The sequence below is a fragment of the Kryptolebias marmoratus genome, linkage group LG2 (genome assembly GCF_001649575.2).
Source record: "Kryptolebias marmoratus isolate JLee-2015 linkage group LG2, ASM164957v2, whole genome shotgun sequence".
Lineage (NCBI taxonomy): Eukaryota > Metazoa > Chordata > Actinopteri > Cyprinodontiformes > Rivulidae > Kryptolebias > Kryptolebias marmoratus.
In genome coordinates this window covers 17,713,573-17,730,258 of record NC_051431.1, presented here as the reverse complement: position 1 = coordinate 17,730,258, position 16,686 = coordinate 17,713,573, and the positions used below count along the sequence as shown (strand labels likewise).

The 16,686-nt window shown below is 41.5% G+C and overlaps 4 protein-coding genes across 13 annotated transcripts in view; 3 read left to right on the top strand and 1 right to left on the bottom strand.

Moving 5' to 3' along the window:
- Positions 1–3,467: 3,467 nt before the first annotated feature.
- Positions 3,468–7,437, top strand: mffa (mitochondrial fission factor a). Of its 5 annotated transcripts, none has more exons than XM_017423943.3 (8): positions 3,468–3,654; positions 4,194–4,424; positions 4,658–4,824; positions 4,940–5,028; positions 5,534–5,695; positions 6,466–6,522; positions 6,688–6,772; positions 6,856–7,437. In XM_017423943.3, exons 2-8 carry the CDS (start codon positions 4,211–4,213, stop codon positions 6,985–6,987), a joined length of 906 nt encoding a protein of 301 aa, XP_017279432.1. In that variant the 5' UTR covers positions 3,468–3,654; positions 4,194–4,210; the 3' UTR covers positions 6,988–7,437. The 5 variants fall into 5 exon arrangements, with proteins under 5 accessions (XP_017279432.1, XP_017279431.1, XP_037830483.1 ...); XM_017423942.3 differs by having other exon boundaries at positions 4,658–4,827; XM_037974555.1 differs by lacking the exon at positions 5,534–5,695.
- Positions 7,438–7,654: 217 nt separating this feature from the next.
- dnaaf1 (dynein axonemal assembly factor 1) lies at positions 7,655–9,869 on the bottom strand. The gene is made up of 2 exons (XM_017423961.3): positions 8,761–9,869; positions 7,655–8,683 (listed from the first exon to the last, which is right to left on the bottom strand). Exons 1-2 carry the CDS (start codon positions 9,677–9,679, stop codon positions 7,869–7,871), a joined length of 1,734 nt encoding a protein of 577 aa, XP_017279450.1. The 5' UTR covers positions 9,680–9,869; the 3' UTR covers positions 7,655–7,868.
- Positions 9,870–9,901: 32 nt separating this feature from the next.
- Positions 9,902–12,937, top strand: mrpl44 (mitochondrial ribosomal protein L44). Its single transcript, XM_017423953.3, has 4 exons — positions 9,902–10,129; positions 11,440–11,908; positions 12,030–12,208; positions 12,400–12,937. The coding sequence occupies exons 1-4, from the start codon at positions 9,954–9,956 to the stop codon at positions 12,572–12,574; spliced, it is 999 nt and encodes a 332-aa protein (XP_017279442.1). The 5' UTR covers positions 9,902–9,953; the 3' UTR covers positions 12,575–12,937.
- Positions 12,938–13,557: 620 nt separating this feature from the next.
- The window catches only part of agfg1a (ArfGAP with FG repeats 1a), a 20,380-nt gene continuing 17,251 nt past the window's right edge, over positions 13,558–16,686 (top strand). For 4 of the 6 annotated variants that reach the window (XM_017423997.3, XM_017423996.3, XM_017423993.3 and 1 more), the window contains exon 1: positions 13,749–13,915. In XM_017423997.3, coding sequence (XP_017279486.1) covers positions 13,749–13,915 — 167 coding nt within the window. Of the gene's footprint in view, positions 13,916–16,686 lie in introns of all 6 variants that reach the window. The other 2 variants (XM_017423991.3, XM_017423998.3) reach the window with 2 other exon arrangements.

The following is a 16,686-nucleotide window of genomic DNA, read 5'->3' as shown; positions in this document are numbered from 1 at the left end:
AGTAGTAGTAGTAGTAGTAGTAGTAATAGTAGTATCAGCAGTAGTAGTATCCAGTACCTCACAGTCCAGGTGACATTGCTCTGACTCTGAAGAGGAGTCTGATGGGAACCATGAACGCCCAGGGGTTTTTGGAGCAGTCAGCTCTGGTGACGGAGCTCGAAGAGAGTCGGGCCTGTTTGGATCCAGAAGCGGACTTCTCCCCCAGACGTGGAGGTAGTTGTTCTGAGGACAGAAACAAACATTTATGTTAACGTGTCACTGTAAGAACTTAAAGAAAGATTAGAAAGTTGATGTACTTGAAACCATTTGGTACAAGTTACTCTGAAAGCAGCAGATGTCTCGTTTTACTGTTGAACTCATCTTTATCTGTCCTCTTTGTCGTGTTTTAACGAGAGATAAATGGATCTGAAGACTTTGATGCTGTTCAGCTCAGATCTCTGTTGTTCGATTTGAACCTGAATGTTTTGGACTGAACTGGATTATCTGGAATCTGATCTGAACTGGACCTGTTTGCTTTTAGTGCCCTGAGGTCACTTTTGGTGCCAACAACATTCAAAATGGCCGCCACAGCCAATCTAATTACAGATAGCTGTCCCAGCCAGCTTTACAGATCTTAAACTAAAGTTTGGTGTGGTAGTAGCTGAGAATCACAACACGTATTCTGAGAGCGACTCATTAATCAAGATGTTAGCTTCAAGATTTATCATTAAACCACTGGAGCCGATCCTGTTTGTCTGTTAGCAAAATATTTCATAAACTCCTCCCTCCTCTCCTAATGAAGCTCTGGTAAACACATCTACACCTGAGTAACTACTGAAGTCAACACAATTCAAGATGGCCGTCACAGTGACATTAGCTAACACATAACTTTATTTTTAATGTTTGACCCAAACAGTCATAATTTTATCATTTCTCAGATTAAAACTCTGACACGACAGGCGGCGGGCGATATGCATTCACCCCACCCTCTGAGATTTTAGCTTCAGTAATCTAAGTTACAGTCTCTGACAGGTGTTTATGCAGATTTCTGTTAACTGAAGTTGTTTAAACTTGCTGAGTAACTTTTTTCTTGGTTGTAATCATGTAAACTACATGTTCAGGAAACATAATTAACTTTTCATTACAGAAACAATCCGTGAAAGTCGCGTTTTAAAGCCATCAGTGAAAGTTTTCAGGTGAAAACACGAAGCAGCAATGAAATCAGTCTTACTTCTTCCACGGCGGAGCCTCGTTGATGCAGCTTTTCCATGTTTTACACAAACAGATGCAGAAAAAGGGTTTTTCGCTCTGAACTCTTTGAGTAACTCAGGAGAAATGAATCTTGTGTTTCTGATCGAATCTTGGAGTTTAGAGAAGAAGAATTTCTGGAAAAGGTTCGAGTCACGTGACTTTCCGAACGTTCTGCTTCATTTACTGATTATAATAATAACTTACACTGAAAAACACCTGGTTTTCTATCAAATGTGGGCAATATTTTATTGTTGTTATAAAGTTGAAGATAAGTGGAATATTATTCCATCCCCAGATGATAATCCGTGGTCTTCCTGCGCTCTGCGCAAATTATAATTTGCGCTTTAAGACAGATGGATGCAGTGATGCTCCTGTTTCCTCCGGTACCTGCGCGAGTGCGGCCTGTACGAGTGGAAGATCCACCGAGCAACACTGGAGTACAGCAGGGGCATCAGGGATGAGCTGATTTATCAGGGAATTAAATAGAGTATAACATCAAATGTGGATTTAAAGAACAGCAAAAGATTATTTTTGCCTAAATGTCCAAACACGTTTTAAGGTAAATTCTGAAAAAGTCTCCTAAAACGGATATTTGAATTAAAAGTGTGCTTTTTCAGCACCGAGCATTGTTTTTGATGCAGACCAAGTTTGAAACTGATCCAGGGCACTGTTTTTAGAAGAAAAATGTCAAAAGAAATATTAAAATTGAGAACTTTTCTTCACAATATTCCACTATAAGTTCTCTGTCCTTGGTTTAAAAATTTAAACTAAACCCTGTAATGTGATCGTGATGCTGGAACCAACTGTAAATTAAAACAATGTATAACTTTTTATATGGGGAATCTTGTCATATCTGATTTTTGCTTGCTATCAAAATATTTTAACAAACGTTACCTTTTAAAAAACAACAGCAACAACAAAAATAACAAAAAAAAAATAGCCTGCTTATCTAAGCATCAGTGATAACGTTAGAAAAATTAACCCTCTTTATAAAAAAAAATGAATTAAACCTTTGAACAAAAGTTATGTTAAACTGAAAAACACAAAATCCATGAATCAACTCCTGAATGCTTCCTGACAATAAATATTAAAAAGGTGAATTGTGAACAATAATTGCACCAAAATCAAACTTTTGTTTAAAATTAACATTTTATCAGCTTTTATTAGCATCAGACACCCTTTACTTGTGTGTGTTAAACACTAAATCAGCAAACATTCAACTCACAAGGTTCAGGACCATCTAACACTTAACTGTTTATTGATAAGAAATTAAGACATGAAATAAAAAAAGGTCTGACCAAAATTACTTATAATAGCTTTAGTATAATCAAAACTTTAATTCCTAATTTTAAACTAGAAAAGTTAGAGAACTGATAACTAAATGCATTTCAATTCAGTTCAGAAATACTTTATTTATCCCAAAGGGACATTAAATGTTGTTGTAGCTCATAATCATGGTTTAGTTAAAGAGTTGTTATATGCTGATGGCTGGGGGCAGGAAGGATCTCTTGTAGCGGTCTGTCACGATGTGTCTTCAGTCCTGGTGTCCTCAAAAGCCCCACCAGGTGAGCCTCGCTGGTCTCCTGCAGAGCCGAGCTCTGGAAGCACGTGAACAAATTCAAAAAGATTTAATAAATATTCTTCAAAAGGAGAAGCTGGAATAAAAGGAAACAGACATGAAACAATACAATTATACTGCTGCATATTGTATATTTTTATGTTGCACACTGCATTCCTGACTTCTGATTTTTGCACTTGAAGGAAACCCTTGACCCATCACAATCGATAATGGACCACAGTTTATATTTTCTGCTTTTGCTGATTTCACGAGTGAGCATGGCATTAAACACATCAGAACAAGTGGATTTAACATCACCCATAAACTGTCAGGGATCTCTAATAGATACTTATCAACCCATGTTTTTCTCATGTTTTTTAAGCACTATAGCTCTTTTTTTAATTCAGACAATATAAATTTAAATTTAAAAAAATCCCAATTCGCATTGGTGTTTCAAAACTCGAACAAAAATAAAGGAATGCGGTGCATTACTTGTATTCTTGGCTTAAAAACGTTCAGTTTTGTGTTAATTACAAGAAGGTTATATTCTAAATTAAAATTTGTTGAGTGTAATATTTCTAAATTGCTGCAAAATACGAATAAAACTGGACGTTTTTATTGAACTTTCTATCGCTTGTGCTTTTATTTTACTTCCGGTTGTCTTTTAACGTAACTTCCGGCTGGGCTGATGACGACACTTCCTGTGTAAAGTACAGACAGGAAGAAACAAGAGGAGTCATATTAATACTAGGATATGTTCGATATCTCGATTTTCCTCGACACTTTCTCCTAACTTAGAGCTCATATGGGAGTTTGAGACCGTTCAGGAGCTGATAAATATCGCTGCGTTCAGTTTCATCCAGACGGTGAGAAACGGCACTAACTACTAGCTTAAAAAGAAATAATCCCAAACCGTTTTGTCATTGTTGTTCAGTTGTATAAATGTAATACAGCATTATACTACAACACATATCAAACGACAAATGTTGGGTGCTTGTTTCTGTTTGATAATATATAGCTGTTGTTATTTTAGGTGGAACTATTCTAGGTTGCCGTCGTTAGCATAGTGTTAGCTCTAAGATTAGGCAGCATACAGTTGCTGATAAGATCAATATTACTGCTTCGTGTGTGGTCAATACGCCCTCTGTTCCCTTCTGAGAAACGAAGAACACTGTTTGCATCATATGATGGTGTCACGGGGTCGTTGTTCCCATCTGAACTCTTTCCTACCCACCCCCTTATCAAAAAATCCCTGAAGAAATGATAGTTATGTGACGCTTTAACTTGGGTCCCAGCAGTCTGCGTCATGATTATTAGAGGTAGCAATAAAAGCATTTGAGATCAAGGATTTTTCACATTTATGACTCCTATGTGGCTAACAACCCGTTTTGTTTTTCTCTAAAAGTCCTTCCACACAGCTTAATGAGCGGCGCAGCATTTCCCTCCCCAACAGTGGAGATGGCGGAGATAAACCGCATCCAGTACGAGCTGGACTACACCGAGGGGATCAGCCAGAAGATGCGCATCCCACAGATGCTGAAAGTGGCTCCTCAGCCCCACGACGAGCCCGATGCCGGAGGACAGGAGTTTCCCCACAGCGTCGTCATGCAAGTGCCAGACAGAATTGTGATTGCAGGTACATTTTTAGAGTCATTTTATTATGCACAAAATCATCATCACTGCGCAGACATGTCTTTCTCACAGTTATTATTTAATAATAAATATCTTTTTTTCTCAGCGCTTTGTCCATTCTGTTCTTGCAATCCATTTCAATGTCATCTCAACTACTAAAATGTGAAAATGAAACTAAAGCACACAGACAAAAGCAAACAAAACATTTGAATGCTAATTTACTCCTTTATTTGTCAGGAGATTCTTCTGACCCCCAGTTGTCCAGACCCAGAGACTTAGACCTTATCCAGTCAACACCTCTCGAAACCCTGTCGCTTAAAACGCCTCCCAGAGTCCTCACCCTCAACGAGCGGCCCCTGGACTTTATGGAGGAGGAGAAGCGGGCAGCTCCGGACAGCGAGGAGGTGGTGAGCGACAAAGCAGCGAATAGTTTATCACAATGACCACTGCATAAAATTCAACAACCAGAGCAAACTGGTTGTCGTTACTGATTGTATTTGTGTTCATTTTTTTTAATAGATACGACCACACGGCCGTTTGCAGCGAGAACGCTCGGCCAGCGAGAATGCAGCTGTTCGTCATAACACGATGGTCCACAACGATTCTGCGTAAGTGTCCGTCCACACACGTCATTATTATCACCAGCTCTGTTGTAGCTCCTGCGTTGTTTCCTTGTAGTTGGAAGCTGCATCTTTCTTTCCGCTTAGTGTTTTCCTTTGGTTCATTGTGTCGCCGGTTGGCTGCTGATTGGTTTTGTTTGACAGAACTTGTGCTGCTTGTATTGTCGATTCAGAATCCAGTCGTGTTCGTTTCTGACCCACATTCATCATCAGCATAATTTTAAACATCCTATAAAATTGTTTTCAACAGTTGTAAGATTGTGATCACTGTGGTTTTGTTTATTTTTGTAGCCTTTTTTAGCTGAAGGGCCATTAGTGGTTGGCAGGTTTCTTTCTATGCTTTTAGCTGCTATTCTTTTAAAGTCAACAGAGATGGGGGCTTGTATCCTTTCCTTATTCCTTTTCCTTTTTTCTTCCTTTTCCTCTGCCCCTTTTTCTCCCTTTTTTCCCCCCTCTTTTGAATTTTCTCCTTTTAATGATGGGCACTGAGCAGTGCAGCTTCACGCCCCCCAGCCACTGTCCAGCCATGCCCCCCTCGCACCGTGGCTGAAGAGAACAACCTGCACAGCACTAGCGGTGTTCTCTCTTTCATCCAGTCCACAACACGTCGGGCCTACCGGCAGGTCCTGGAGGTCTTGGATGAGAACCCACGCAGGTGACCTTCCAATCATATGGTCTTTTATTGCACCCGTTTTCTTACTGGCCAAAAAGATACTGGCGAGCTTAATACAGACTTCATTAAATGATTGTATTATTAAGATCTGTGTAGATTTCCCCTCTTCCATCACAGCAGAGTACCTATTTTTAACACTTAGTAATCCTAATGACAGAGGGTTCTTTTTGATCAAAGGTGAAAGTTGACCAACTTGTTTGACTTGTTTTTGAAAGCAAACTTTCAGTTTCTCTTTTGAGAAATAGTCGAAAGGGGAAATCTGTTTTGCCATCTTCAGAAATAACATAGACAGTGTGGAGCTGAAGCAAAAGAATGAAGTGAAGCAGCGCAGATTTTCTTCCTGAAGTTCAAAACTTCCAGGGGTCTGCACCTGAAACCCAGAATGTATACACACTTGGATTAGCAGAAAGGTTCTCAAAATGCTCACCTGAACATCTCAGCTGTCCTCCCCCATCCTCCTACTGGTTTTGAGCCATCAAAAACACATGTTGGCATGAGGTGAATGAAGAAAGAAAAGGATTTTTGTGTATTCATTCTGTTTTTTTTTTTAACAAAACTGTCACACTGTAAAAGATGCCAGTTAGGAGCTCTCGAGTGAAATCCTGGCTTTATTGTATCTACCACAGAAGAAGAACCGTAGATATGAAAGGAACACGCAAGTTTCTGTTTGTGTGTTTGTGCGCTCCGCTCATGTGTTTCTCTAGCTCTCTTTTTTTGCCTTCTCCCAACTCTGTCTTTCCACGCCTCTTCAGCAAACCATCGCTGCGAGGGGGGTCGACCTCGAGCTCCAACCCCCTGCCTGATTCCAGGTAACCTCACCTGGCTCTTCATCCTCCTCTTCCTTTGTTTTTCCTCATCCTTTCCTTTCCTGCCTCGTGTATTTTGAGTCAAAGTAAAGTCGACGTGACCATTGTTCATATCTTAATATTTGAAGTGCATTATTTGAAAGAAAGATCCTCTGGTCTGTTTTTAAGGCTGGCGTTCTCAACATATGAACCTGCTCTGGAAGGGCCGGCTGATGACCTGACACTCGTCGATGCAACAACACTCAGGCGCCAGGTTAGTTCTTAACGAATGCTTTATTGTAAACAACTAAAGCCTTTGAGACTAAGTAGAAACCTTTTATTCTTTATTTTGAACAGCTGATCAAGTTGAACCGGAGACTCCAGCACTTGGAGGAGGAGAACAAGGAGCGAGCGAAGCGAGAAATGATCATATACTCCATCAGTGTAGCTTTTTGGCTCGTCAACACTTGGGTGTGGTTGCGGCGTTAAAGCGGGCGGGCGGGCATGACGGGAGAACCTACTATTCATTATTCGGCGTATCAAACATTAGCTACTCGCTGCAATGTGCAAGGAGAACCTGGAACTTGTACGAGACCCGTTGCACTCAGGCTCGACGTTTTGATTTTGTTTATTTAAATGTACAGTTTTATTTTTTTACTCCTATTTCATCCGGTCTGTTTTCTCCTCCTTAGCTTTCCAATTTGTTGTTTTTTTTCCCCCCAGTGCCACTTCAGTAAGACTTGTAAATATTTGCTCATAGCACTCAAGTCTGTTGAAAGATTCACAGATACATTATGGCTTAGTTTATCAAAACAGGAAAGGACAAAAAAAAGAGCTACAGCGTTTGGAGCTCTGTCGTGGTAACACACTGAGTATTAAAGAGGGAGAATAATATGCAACTTGTGTTGGGAAATGCAATAAAACTTAGTAAAACCCTAACTGATGTGTTGTCATGGGTTTTTATTCATGCAGGAAATGAAAACATTCACAAGATCTCCCACAAATGCAATTAAGGCATCCACAGTTTCAGTACTTTCTTATATATATATATATATATATATATATATATATATATATATATATATATATATATATATAATACTATTTAAACTTAAAACCAACTGAATGAAAGTGTTTTTAAGAAATCTGAGCAGATCAAATCAGAATTTTATTCACAAAAACGTGTTAGAACAGACAAAACACGACAGCTGTAAAACCTTACTTATCTCTAGTTTTAACAGCTAATTATGTATATTTTTTATTTGATTCTCACGGCCAAACTCGGTTGTAGATATTGAACGCTGTTTAAAATCAACTCATTAAGCACTCGGCTAATGTTGCCTCAGTAAAAGTTCTCAAATCTAAAAGTATCAATCCAGTTCTTCAATCAGGCAGAGTGGCACAGAGGGGTTTTGCTTCACTTTGGACTTTGGTGGCTGGAAAAAGGCGTCCTCGTCCTCTGGATACACCAGTGATGAAGAATTACCAAAGAGCCCGTCAGATTTGTTGGAGCCACCCATTACAAACAATGAGTTTATATCTGGATTAAAGGCGGCGGTGGCATCACTCCGAACCCCAGCTGCCTCCTCTTCATCGCCGCCTCCTGATATGACCTCTATCTTGGGTTTGGTCACCTGCTGAGGAGAAGTGAACTCCTCCATGTCCACGTCCTCCAAATCAGGCAGGTCGTTGATACGCAGTGACTGCCGTATGGGGAGGTGAATGGTTACCAGCTGCTCCTCGTCCTCCAGTTCTGTCACTAGTGGTCCAGGACCACGTACAGATCCAAGCCCATCTGCTTGGGGAGGTAGCGAGCTGATCAGAGGAGGCTGCTTGTTTCCTTCAATCGTCTTGAACCCATTTTGGTTTTCTTCTTCCTCTTTTGTCTCCTCTGCAAATGATTGTCCTTGGGCAGAGTTCTCCTGAGTCACTCTTCCTTTTTCTGTCACTTCCTTCATCTGTGATTGATCCTCATCGTCTTTTCTCTGCAGCTTGTCTACTTCTTCATCTTCACTATTTACCTGATTTTCATCCCCCTCCTGTTCTAATGGACTCTCTGGTAACTTTTCATGTGCACTCAGGCCATCCTCCACAAAGACTGAGACCTCTTCTTGAGAGAAAGTCAAACCCTGGATGCTGTCTTCTTTACAGAGCATCTCAGGAGTGGGGGGAGGCTCGGTTTCACCTGAAATGAAGTAGTTTTAATGTTAAAATCTGCATTTATTATGTGTCTTAGTGTTGCGAAAGCAGAATAATGCTCACCTTTCTCTTGTGACTCTCGAAGGCGCCTTCTCTCCAGGGCCTTTTTTCGGATCTGAGCCATTCCGTCCAAGCTGTCCTGAATTTTCCTCCTCTCCCTTGTTTCCCACCGCTCCCTCTCCTTGTACTCCTCCTCCAGTCCTCCCCTGGCCCACGCCTCTGCACACGCCCGATCTTTGGGGAACACGGGGCGACCGTCAAGGAAAGTGAGCTGCTTGAGGCGTACGATCACGGTCTTTCTGTAGTTTGGGATTTTTCTCACCATTTCATTTCCCGTCAGATTCAGCACTCGCAGTTCTGGCATGGCCTCGAGCACACAGAGGATGTCTGGATCATGTAACAAGTTGTGAGACAAGTCTAACACACTGACGGCCTGACACCGTCTCAGATGCTCCACGTCCCCCACTGACTCCAGCTTGTTGTGGGCAATTTGCAGAGTGCTCAAGTCAGGAAGGCAGGAGATGTTCTCTATGACGTGGATGTAGTTGTTAGAGACATTCAGGGTGCAGAGTTTGTTCAGAGGTTCAAGGTTTTCCAGCTTCGAAATGAGGTTCTGCTGGAGGAACAAGCAGCGCAGATCAGTCTGGGCGTCCAGGTTCTCAATGCGTCGCAGGCCGTTGCTTTCCAGCCAGAGGCACTTCAGTCCTGTGTACTCCTCCAGGTTCTCTATGGTGGAGAAACCTTTGAAATGCAGATACAGTGTGTCGTTCAGGCAAGGTGTTAAGTACAGTTTGTTCTGCTTGCAGTGGTCTTTGAGGAACTTCTTGGTCATACGTGGCTCTGATTGGTTTTCCTTTTGCAGAGAGCTTTTCTTCAGTTTCTTATCCTCCAGTTTGTCTTGATCACAGCTCCTTACAACGTCTTCTGAACCGCTTGTGCCAGGGGTTTTTGAAGTATCTCCGCCTTCCAACTGATTTTCCATCGTTTCTTGGAATTTTTAATGATAGTCTTCTGTGAAATTAGTCCTCAGGAGACACCAAAGTAACAAATCTTTACAATATATTTAGTAATGCAAGTTTTTAGTTGTCTAATCGGATGAATATCACGCAGCAATCCGCTCGGTTTGTTACCGTTAACTACTGTTTACGTCCGTTACCGTGGTAACGCTCTGTCCGGTCCTAATCACCGGATGTTGTTTTTCGTTTGGCGTCGGACACTTTTAGCCGCTGCACCGTGCCGCTGCTAGTAGTGGAAACATGTCTGCGGGTTACATGTTCAGTCGCGGCGTGCTAACATTTGGAATACATCGCCAGCTTGTTTGCAGAGGTGTTACACTTTCTCAGGTTAGAGGGAAAAAGCGATGGATGAAAACGTACATGTTCCTAATGGCGAAGAAGTTGAAGCTCGAAGGACCTCCTCCACCGAAGCCACGGTAAAGCTAGCAGCTAGCTAAAGCTAACCCGAGAGCATCTCAAGGCCACTTGGTGTGCAAGTCAGACCAAATAAGAGGGGTTGACAAAAACCAAAATTATACCGCTAGTATACGCGGTTATTGTTTAGCAGTAGAAGGGTTACTAGTTTTAGTTTTTTTAACCTGAAATCAGACGTATTTAGAAACTGGCTGTTTTTCGGTCAAGGTTTGTTGTCATTTAGGTAACACTTGAGCCCTAAAGTTTGTCCTCTATTCAAAGCGAACATTGTGGTTATGCAAAATAGTTCTATTTTTTTAAAAGGAGAAACATATATTTCAGATGTCCAATATAATTGTTACTGTCGAGCTTTTCGTTTACCCTGTTCAGTGTTAAAATGACACTGTTTAGTTCCTAATCAATATCCAAATGAGCTTTGTAGATGTTCCTAGTGACAGTTTTCATAGTCAGTCTAGTTATTATTGCCTGAAAACCTATTGTGCACGGGGAGTGCACATAGTGATATTTTAACAGGTTTTTAGGGTTGTGTAGCTATTTAAAATCAAAGCTATCTGGAATAGGTTTTCATTTTAAATAATGTGAATGAAACTTTTGGCTGGTAATGATCGCACTATAGATTGATATAGATGTGAGTTTAGTTTCAGATGTCTACAGTGTGGAGTAGTTAAGTCATACTTTTGTAATTTTGTTCTTAACATTTTACACCAATTTAGCATGTGACCACCCGTTTGCTGGTTTTTTTTTTTTTTTGGTGTCACAACATAAAAAACCTGCTCATGTTGTATACTTAGTCACAGTATATTTTAAAATGAGTATAATAATTCTTCATATTATCCTCTGATATATACAGACATTCCCATTCAAGACTTAACTGTATATTAATAAATCTTTGTGATATGTATTTTGTTTTATTAATTCCGAATTTTGCATAGGCTATATTATAAGACAGGCTTTTCGTGTGTACTCCAGTAGATTAAAGGAGGGGAAAGTCAAGTTGGGTTCAAAAAGCACTGCATAATTTTCCACACTAAATCACAAATGAAAGTCTGCAGAAAGCTCCTAAAAGAAGAGTTGCACGTGTTATGAATGTTTGAGGGTCATCACACAAACGCATTAAACTTATGTAATTTGGGTCATTCGGAGCATGTTAATACCAAGTGTGAAGAGGACAGAAAAATGTCTGCTTTTTTTTTCTCTATTTTATCAAATCCAAGCAGAAATATTACTGGTTCCTTAGTATGTGTTTATGACTGACTTTGTAATCTTTTCACAAACAAGTTTTTAAAAAATCCGCTCCATATTTGATTTTCAGGTCACAGCATCCTAACTGGGATTACCGTGCTGAGGTCCAAGCTTTCAGCACCCGCCTCCACGAGAACTTCTCCCTGGAGCTGCTTAAAACGGCCTTTGTCAACCCCTGTTACGTGCGGGCGGAGCAGGAGAAGAGGGAGGAGTTGGGCGTGGACTCGGAGACCACAGCCCTGGTTCTTCAGGATAATGTCCAGCTACGTCAGAAGGGAGCAGAATTCACCGAACGCTTCCTGACCGACTGGTGCAGGGCAAGCTTCCCTAACCTGCCAGACGAGGGAATAGAGGCTGTTGTCGGGCATCTCGCAAGCCCGGCTGTTGTAACGCACACAGCAAGAAATCTGGGCATCGAGGACCTGACCATGAGCGCAGAGTTTCCTATTCCAGATGAAGTGCTCCATTCTACATTTATGGCAGTGATCGGAGCTCTGCAGGAGAGCAGCGGAGCAGAGAGAACTGGGTTTTTTCTTAGAGTAAGAGGCTTGCTGCGTGCAGATTTCTTTTTTAAATGAGCTATGATGTGCTCATCCTGATTCTTTACAGTTGTTTCACAGTAACGTGACGTTATTCTTCACCTTCTGTGCTCCTCCTCAGGACTTCCTGGTGACTCAGCTGATAGGAAAAGACCTGTTTGACATGTGGACTGTGGTCAACCCCATGGGGCTACTGGTGGAGGAAATGACGAAGAGGAACATTCCTCTGCCAGAGCCTCGACTCATCAGAGCTGCTGGAGCCAGTACTGTCCTACCGCTCTACTTTGTAGGCCTGTACAGGTATGTGTGTTGTTGTTTGTGCCGTTTTATTTGAGTGATCCTTTTAAATGATCTAAATAAGCAACTGCCATGTCCGAATGGGTAACATCAAGTTACATTTTAGGGTTTGATGAGATTTGGACAATAAACAATAGTTGATATTGTGCTTATTATTTTTATTTTTTTAATCTTTTTACCTCTGGTGAACGCAGTGACAAAAAGCTGCTGGCCCAGGGTCCAGGAGAGACACTTATTGGAGCTGAGGAGGAAGCGGCACGCGTGGCCCTTCGCAAACTTTACGGCTACACCGAGAACCGCAAACCCTTCGACTTCTCTCCACAACAACAACCTCAGCGACCGTTACTCCAGTCTGCCAGCAGCAATTAATTCACAGGAATTATACTCCAGCATAAAACTGAACAAAGGGGGCGCAGATGGACTTGAGGTTTTCACAGATGATAGTTAAATTTAAGTCCCGTAGCGTTCTTATCACTGACAAATACGCTACAGGACAATTCTGACCTGTTTTTGAACGAGAAGCCTTATATCTACTGGATTAATTAGACCATCTATTTGGGCTTAATATGATTATATATTCAGTAGTTTGGTGGTTGATAGACTGCAGATTCATTGGTATATTATACCAATTAGCCCTGACACCTGGTTATTCACTTGTAAATAATGCAGCTGGTGTTTGTGTATTTGAAATCCTGTTATATAATTTGTGTGTAATAAAATTTTATAAATATGTGTATGTTATAACTTTTTTTTCCCTCAAGACTTCCCTCTTTAACAATGCATATGGGCATTGTTAAATTCCTTCCGTTTTTGTCTACTCACTAGTTTTGGTTCCACATAAATCAGACATCGTCCTTTAATTGTGTTGCAGTAACTACGCTAACCCGCTGGGTGGCGCTGGCGTGTTAAAGACTTCGTCTCTGCACTGTCACGCGTATTGCCAAAGATTTTTTTAAGACAAGATAGTTCTTACTCTTAAAGTTGTCTGTAGCTCATACTTTAAGCTATGCATTTTTTGAGTTTTAGATTAGGGTTTAAATCGTGTTTTCTGTACACATCATAATCATAAATAAATGAACAGATAAGATAATATAAAGAACAGATTTTTGTAGAAGCTTACATATTTTGTCGAGCCGACGCCAATCCATAAACTCTACACACCAGTCAAATTTAATTTGGGCAACAATAAATATTTTTATTGCGTGGTCACAATACTGTATTAGTTCCGAAAGGTTTTCGTAAAATGGTCTAATATTTCACCCTGGCCCCCAAAACAGAAGCGTTGTTCTCCGCATAACGGGATTTTGGTGAAAGCGGAAGTAGATGGCAGGAAGCCTCTTGTTCCCCTTTGATCTGAAGCCTGAAACTCCTTGTTCGAGGAGACGCGAGGCCGCCCTGACAACGGAGCCACTTCACCCACCCCCTGGCTGCCGCTAGCACGAGTCGGCAACCGTTAAAGAGCACAGCCCTTTGTTTTAGTTGGAGCTGACCTTTCGACACCCCCCAATTGTTTTTATTCATTCGCGTCGTTTTATCCTTCACCATGGCGGCGAGCGCGAAACGAAAACAAGAGGAGAAACACCTGAAGATGCTGAGGGAAATGACGAGTTTGCCTCCCAACAGAAAGTGCTTTGACTGCGACCAGCGCGGCCCAACCTATGCCAACATGACTGTGGGCTCCTTCGTGTGCACCTCCTGCTCTGGCATCCTGTAAGTATTGAGTTGCCCACACTGGTCTTATCTTCGACCACATGATAGATAACGTTTCGGGACTGTCCCCCCCCCCCCCCTCACCCACCTACTGCAGGCGAAATTAAACCCCGTTAGCGGGAGCTAACGGTAGACAACCATTAGAGCAACCGTGGGTTTTTGACATTGTCTTTATTGTGCTCAGTCTTTAGGGCGGGGTACGTATAGAGGTGTCAATGTTCCACAAGGCAGGCAAACAGAACAGCAGCTAAAGATAGTAGCTAACTTTAGCTGTCAGAGCTAGCCAGTGAACTTATCTGACACATGGAAGCTCGGTCTACAGATAAGCCAGTTGCCAGATACTACTACTACCAGTTGCTGGCAGCGTTAGGGAGCTCTGCTCTTAACTGAGTTAGCTGACTTGGTATACTCTCTGTACGTTTTCTAGGTGGGTAATAACACTGTTTTTTTTGCTGCAGATGTGCCATCTGGGCGTGTCCAAGCCATATTACTTTGAGATTGGCCCGATAAGTGTCACAGTGCCGTCATCGGTTATCTTTCTGTGGCAGAAAAAAAGATTAGTGAACTTTCACTCTTTAGCCAGCTGATCAAGGTCTTTCTCCCTGCTGCATTCGCTTTACTTCCAACCAGAGACTTTAAACATCTACAGCTCTGGTAGTTACAGTGTAACTGAGTGGGGTTTATTATTTATTTATTTATTTATTTTTGTCTGACTTAAAGCTTTGCTGTTGAGTTGTGTAACCAAGCAGCTGTAGCTTGGGATTTGGGATTAGAGAAGCCTTCCATGTCTTGTTTTCCAGCTGCAGATATAACACCTAAACACGGCTGTCGGCAGGTTCAAAACTTGTCTGTTTTCTAGGTGTGTGTGTGTGTGCGTGATGTTCGACACATTTCTTTTGAAAGAGTTCCTAAGCCACGTATTACCGTGAGGAAAAGTTATAACCACCACTAAGCAAAAGGCCTGGATGTATGACTAAATGTTGCATTCTGGGTGATATATTCCTTTATGAACTAAAAGATTTTACTCCTTTTTGGGATCAGATCTTTTCCTTTTTCAAGTTATACTTTCACCATTTTACTTTATCGTCACAAAGCCTAAACACCACCTGATAACAAGCCTAGTTAGAATTTATCATTTCTTTTTACTTTTGAAAATCCTTGTATCCAGTAACTCCGAGGAAATTAGGGGCACCACCTTTCATGCTGAAGTTTAAGATTATCTTATGTTGAGACATGACAATTGTGGTCATTTTGTCAAACCTTGAAAAGAACGGTATGAGTCACTGTCAGCTACTACCACGACCAACTTCAGCTCATCATCTGTGAAACCGACGGAGCTAAAGCTGTTTTTTTGTTGGCCTGTACTGATTGGCTTTGCAGGCCATTTCAAATTGAAGAACTCCAGAAGTTCATCAGTTGTAGGTGTGAAAAATAATGTCTGCGCTTTCTCACAAAGTGCTGTGTTTCCTCACAAACAGCTTGTCCTGTTTTGGGAAGCGCATGGTTTGAAAGAAATTAGTGCAGCTGCAGAGTCACCTGAGTGACTCTGCAGGTCGATTTGAGCAGGGACACCATTTCCAGTGTGGGATTGAAAATTCACCCGTTCTTCTCCCTGTCTGGCATGTGCGTGAATCTGGGTGTGATTTCTAGGCTCAGGAAGCGTTGTGGCCTCACTGTGCTGCTACGTCAGCAGCGTGTGATGCTGTGCGCAACAGGAAGTGGCAGAGAGGTCAGGCCTCTCTTGTTCCTAAACATTTCTAGAGAGGCTAAATTCTTGCAGGAAACGGCCTTAAAATTCATGCTCAGACTTGGGGGGTGGGGTGGGGGGTGGATCATCTGATTGTTGTGTTATCAGAAGTATTGTTTGCTTTCAATTATCCAAATAAAACTTTATTTTCCTGAAAGAGGAGTATGTCGTTTATTACAGCTCGTTGCCAAAAGGCGAAGGCAGACAATAATGTTTTTGCCCGTGTGTGTGTGTTCATGTCTGTTACTAAAATATCTCATGAACCACTGGTGACATTCCAATAAGGCGCACAGAAAATACTCATTGGTTAGATATCTACAACTGGTTCACTTTTGGAGTAATTCCAATTAAAGGTGGTTGCCTCACCCGGTCGGCATTAGCCAACACAGAACTTTCTATAACTCAGAAAAGCTGCGAAACATTGAGCTAAAATTTGATGTAGCAGTATCTGAGAGTCGTTCTCAACATGTATGCTGAGCGTGCCGTGACATCTTGCGATATTGCGTGAGTTTGTGCATAATGTTACTTTCAAGGTCTGACAAAAACATTCAGAAGTCATTTCATAAGATGGTCTTGGTGTAAAACTAATTAGTCACTTTTAATTAGTCACAAACATTCACTGCTGCCTCAAAAACATCTTTTCATATTACATCACAACTTCTATGTATTGGAGAGAAAACACTTAAGGAAAAGTTAAGCCTTCTTGAAAAGGTATTTCTGCTTTTTATTTTCTTTATGCCTTTTACAATGCACAACTATTAAAACTGAACACAAGAGCATTGTACACTGTAGCATTTCTTTTTAAGGTACTTTGCTTTTGTGTCTTTTGTGTTTGGCCCCTTTAGGTGCACAGCTACCTGCCTATCTCCCAACAAACATCTCCCGCTTTAAATTGTGGTTATTTAACGGGCGGTGTTGGAATCTGCTATGTAAACATTCCTTGTGAAGGTGGAGGCCTTCCCAGGAGGAACTCCACTTACAATAACTCTTTCGGGTGAACTAACGGGAAGTCTCTCCCCCCCCC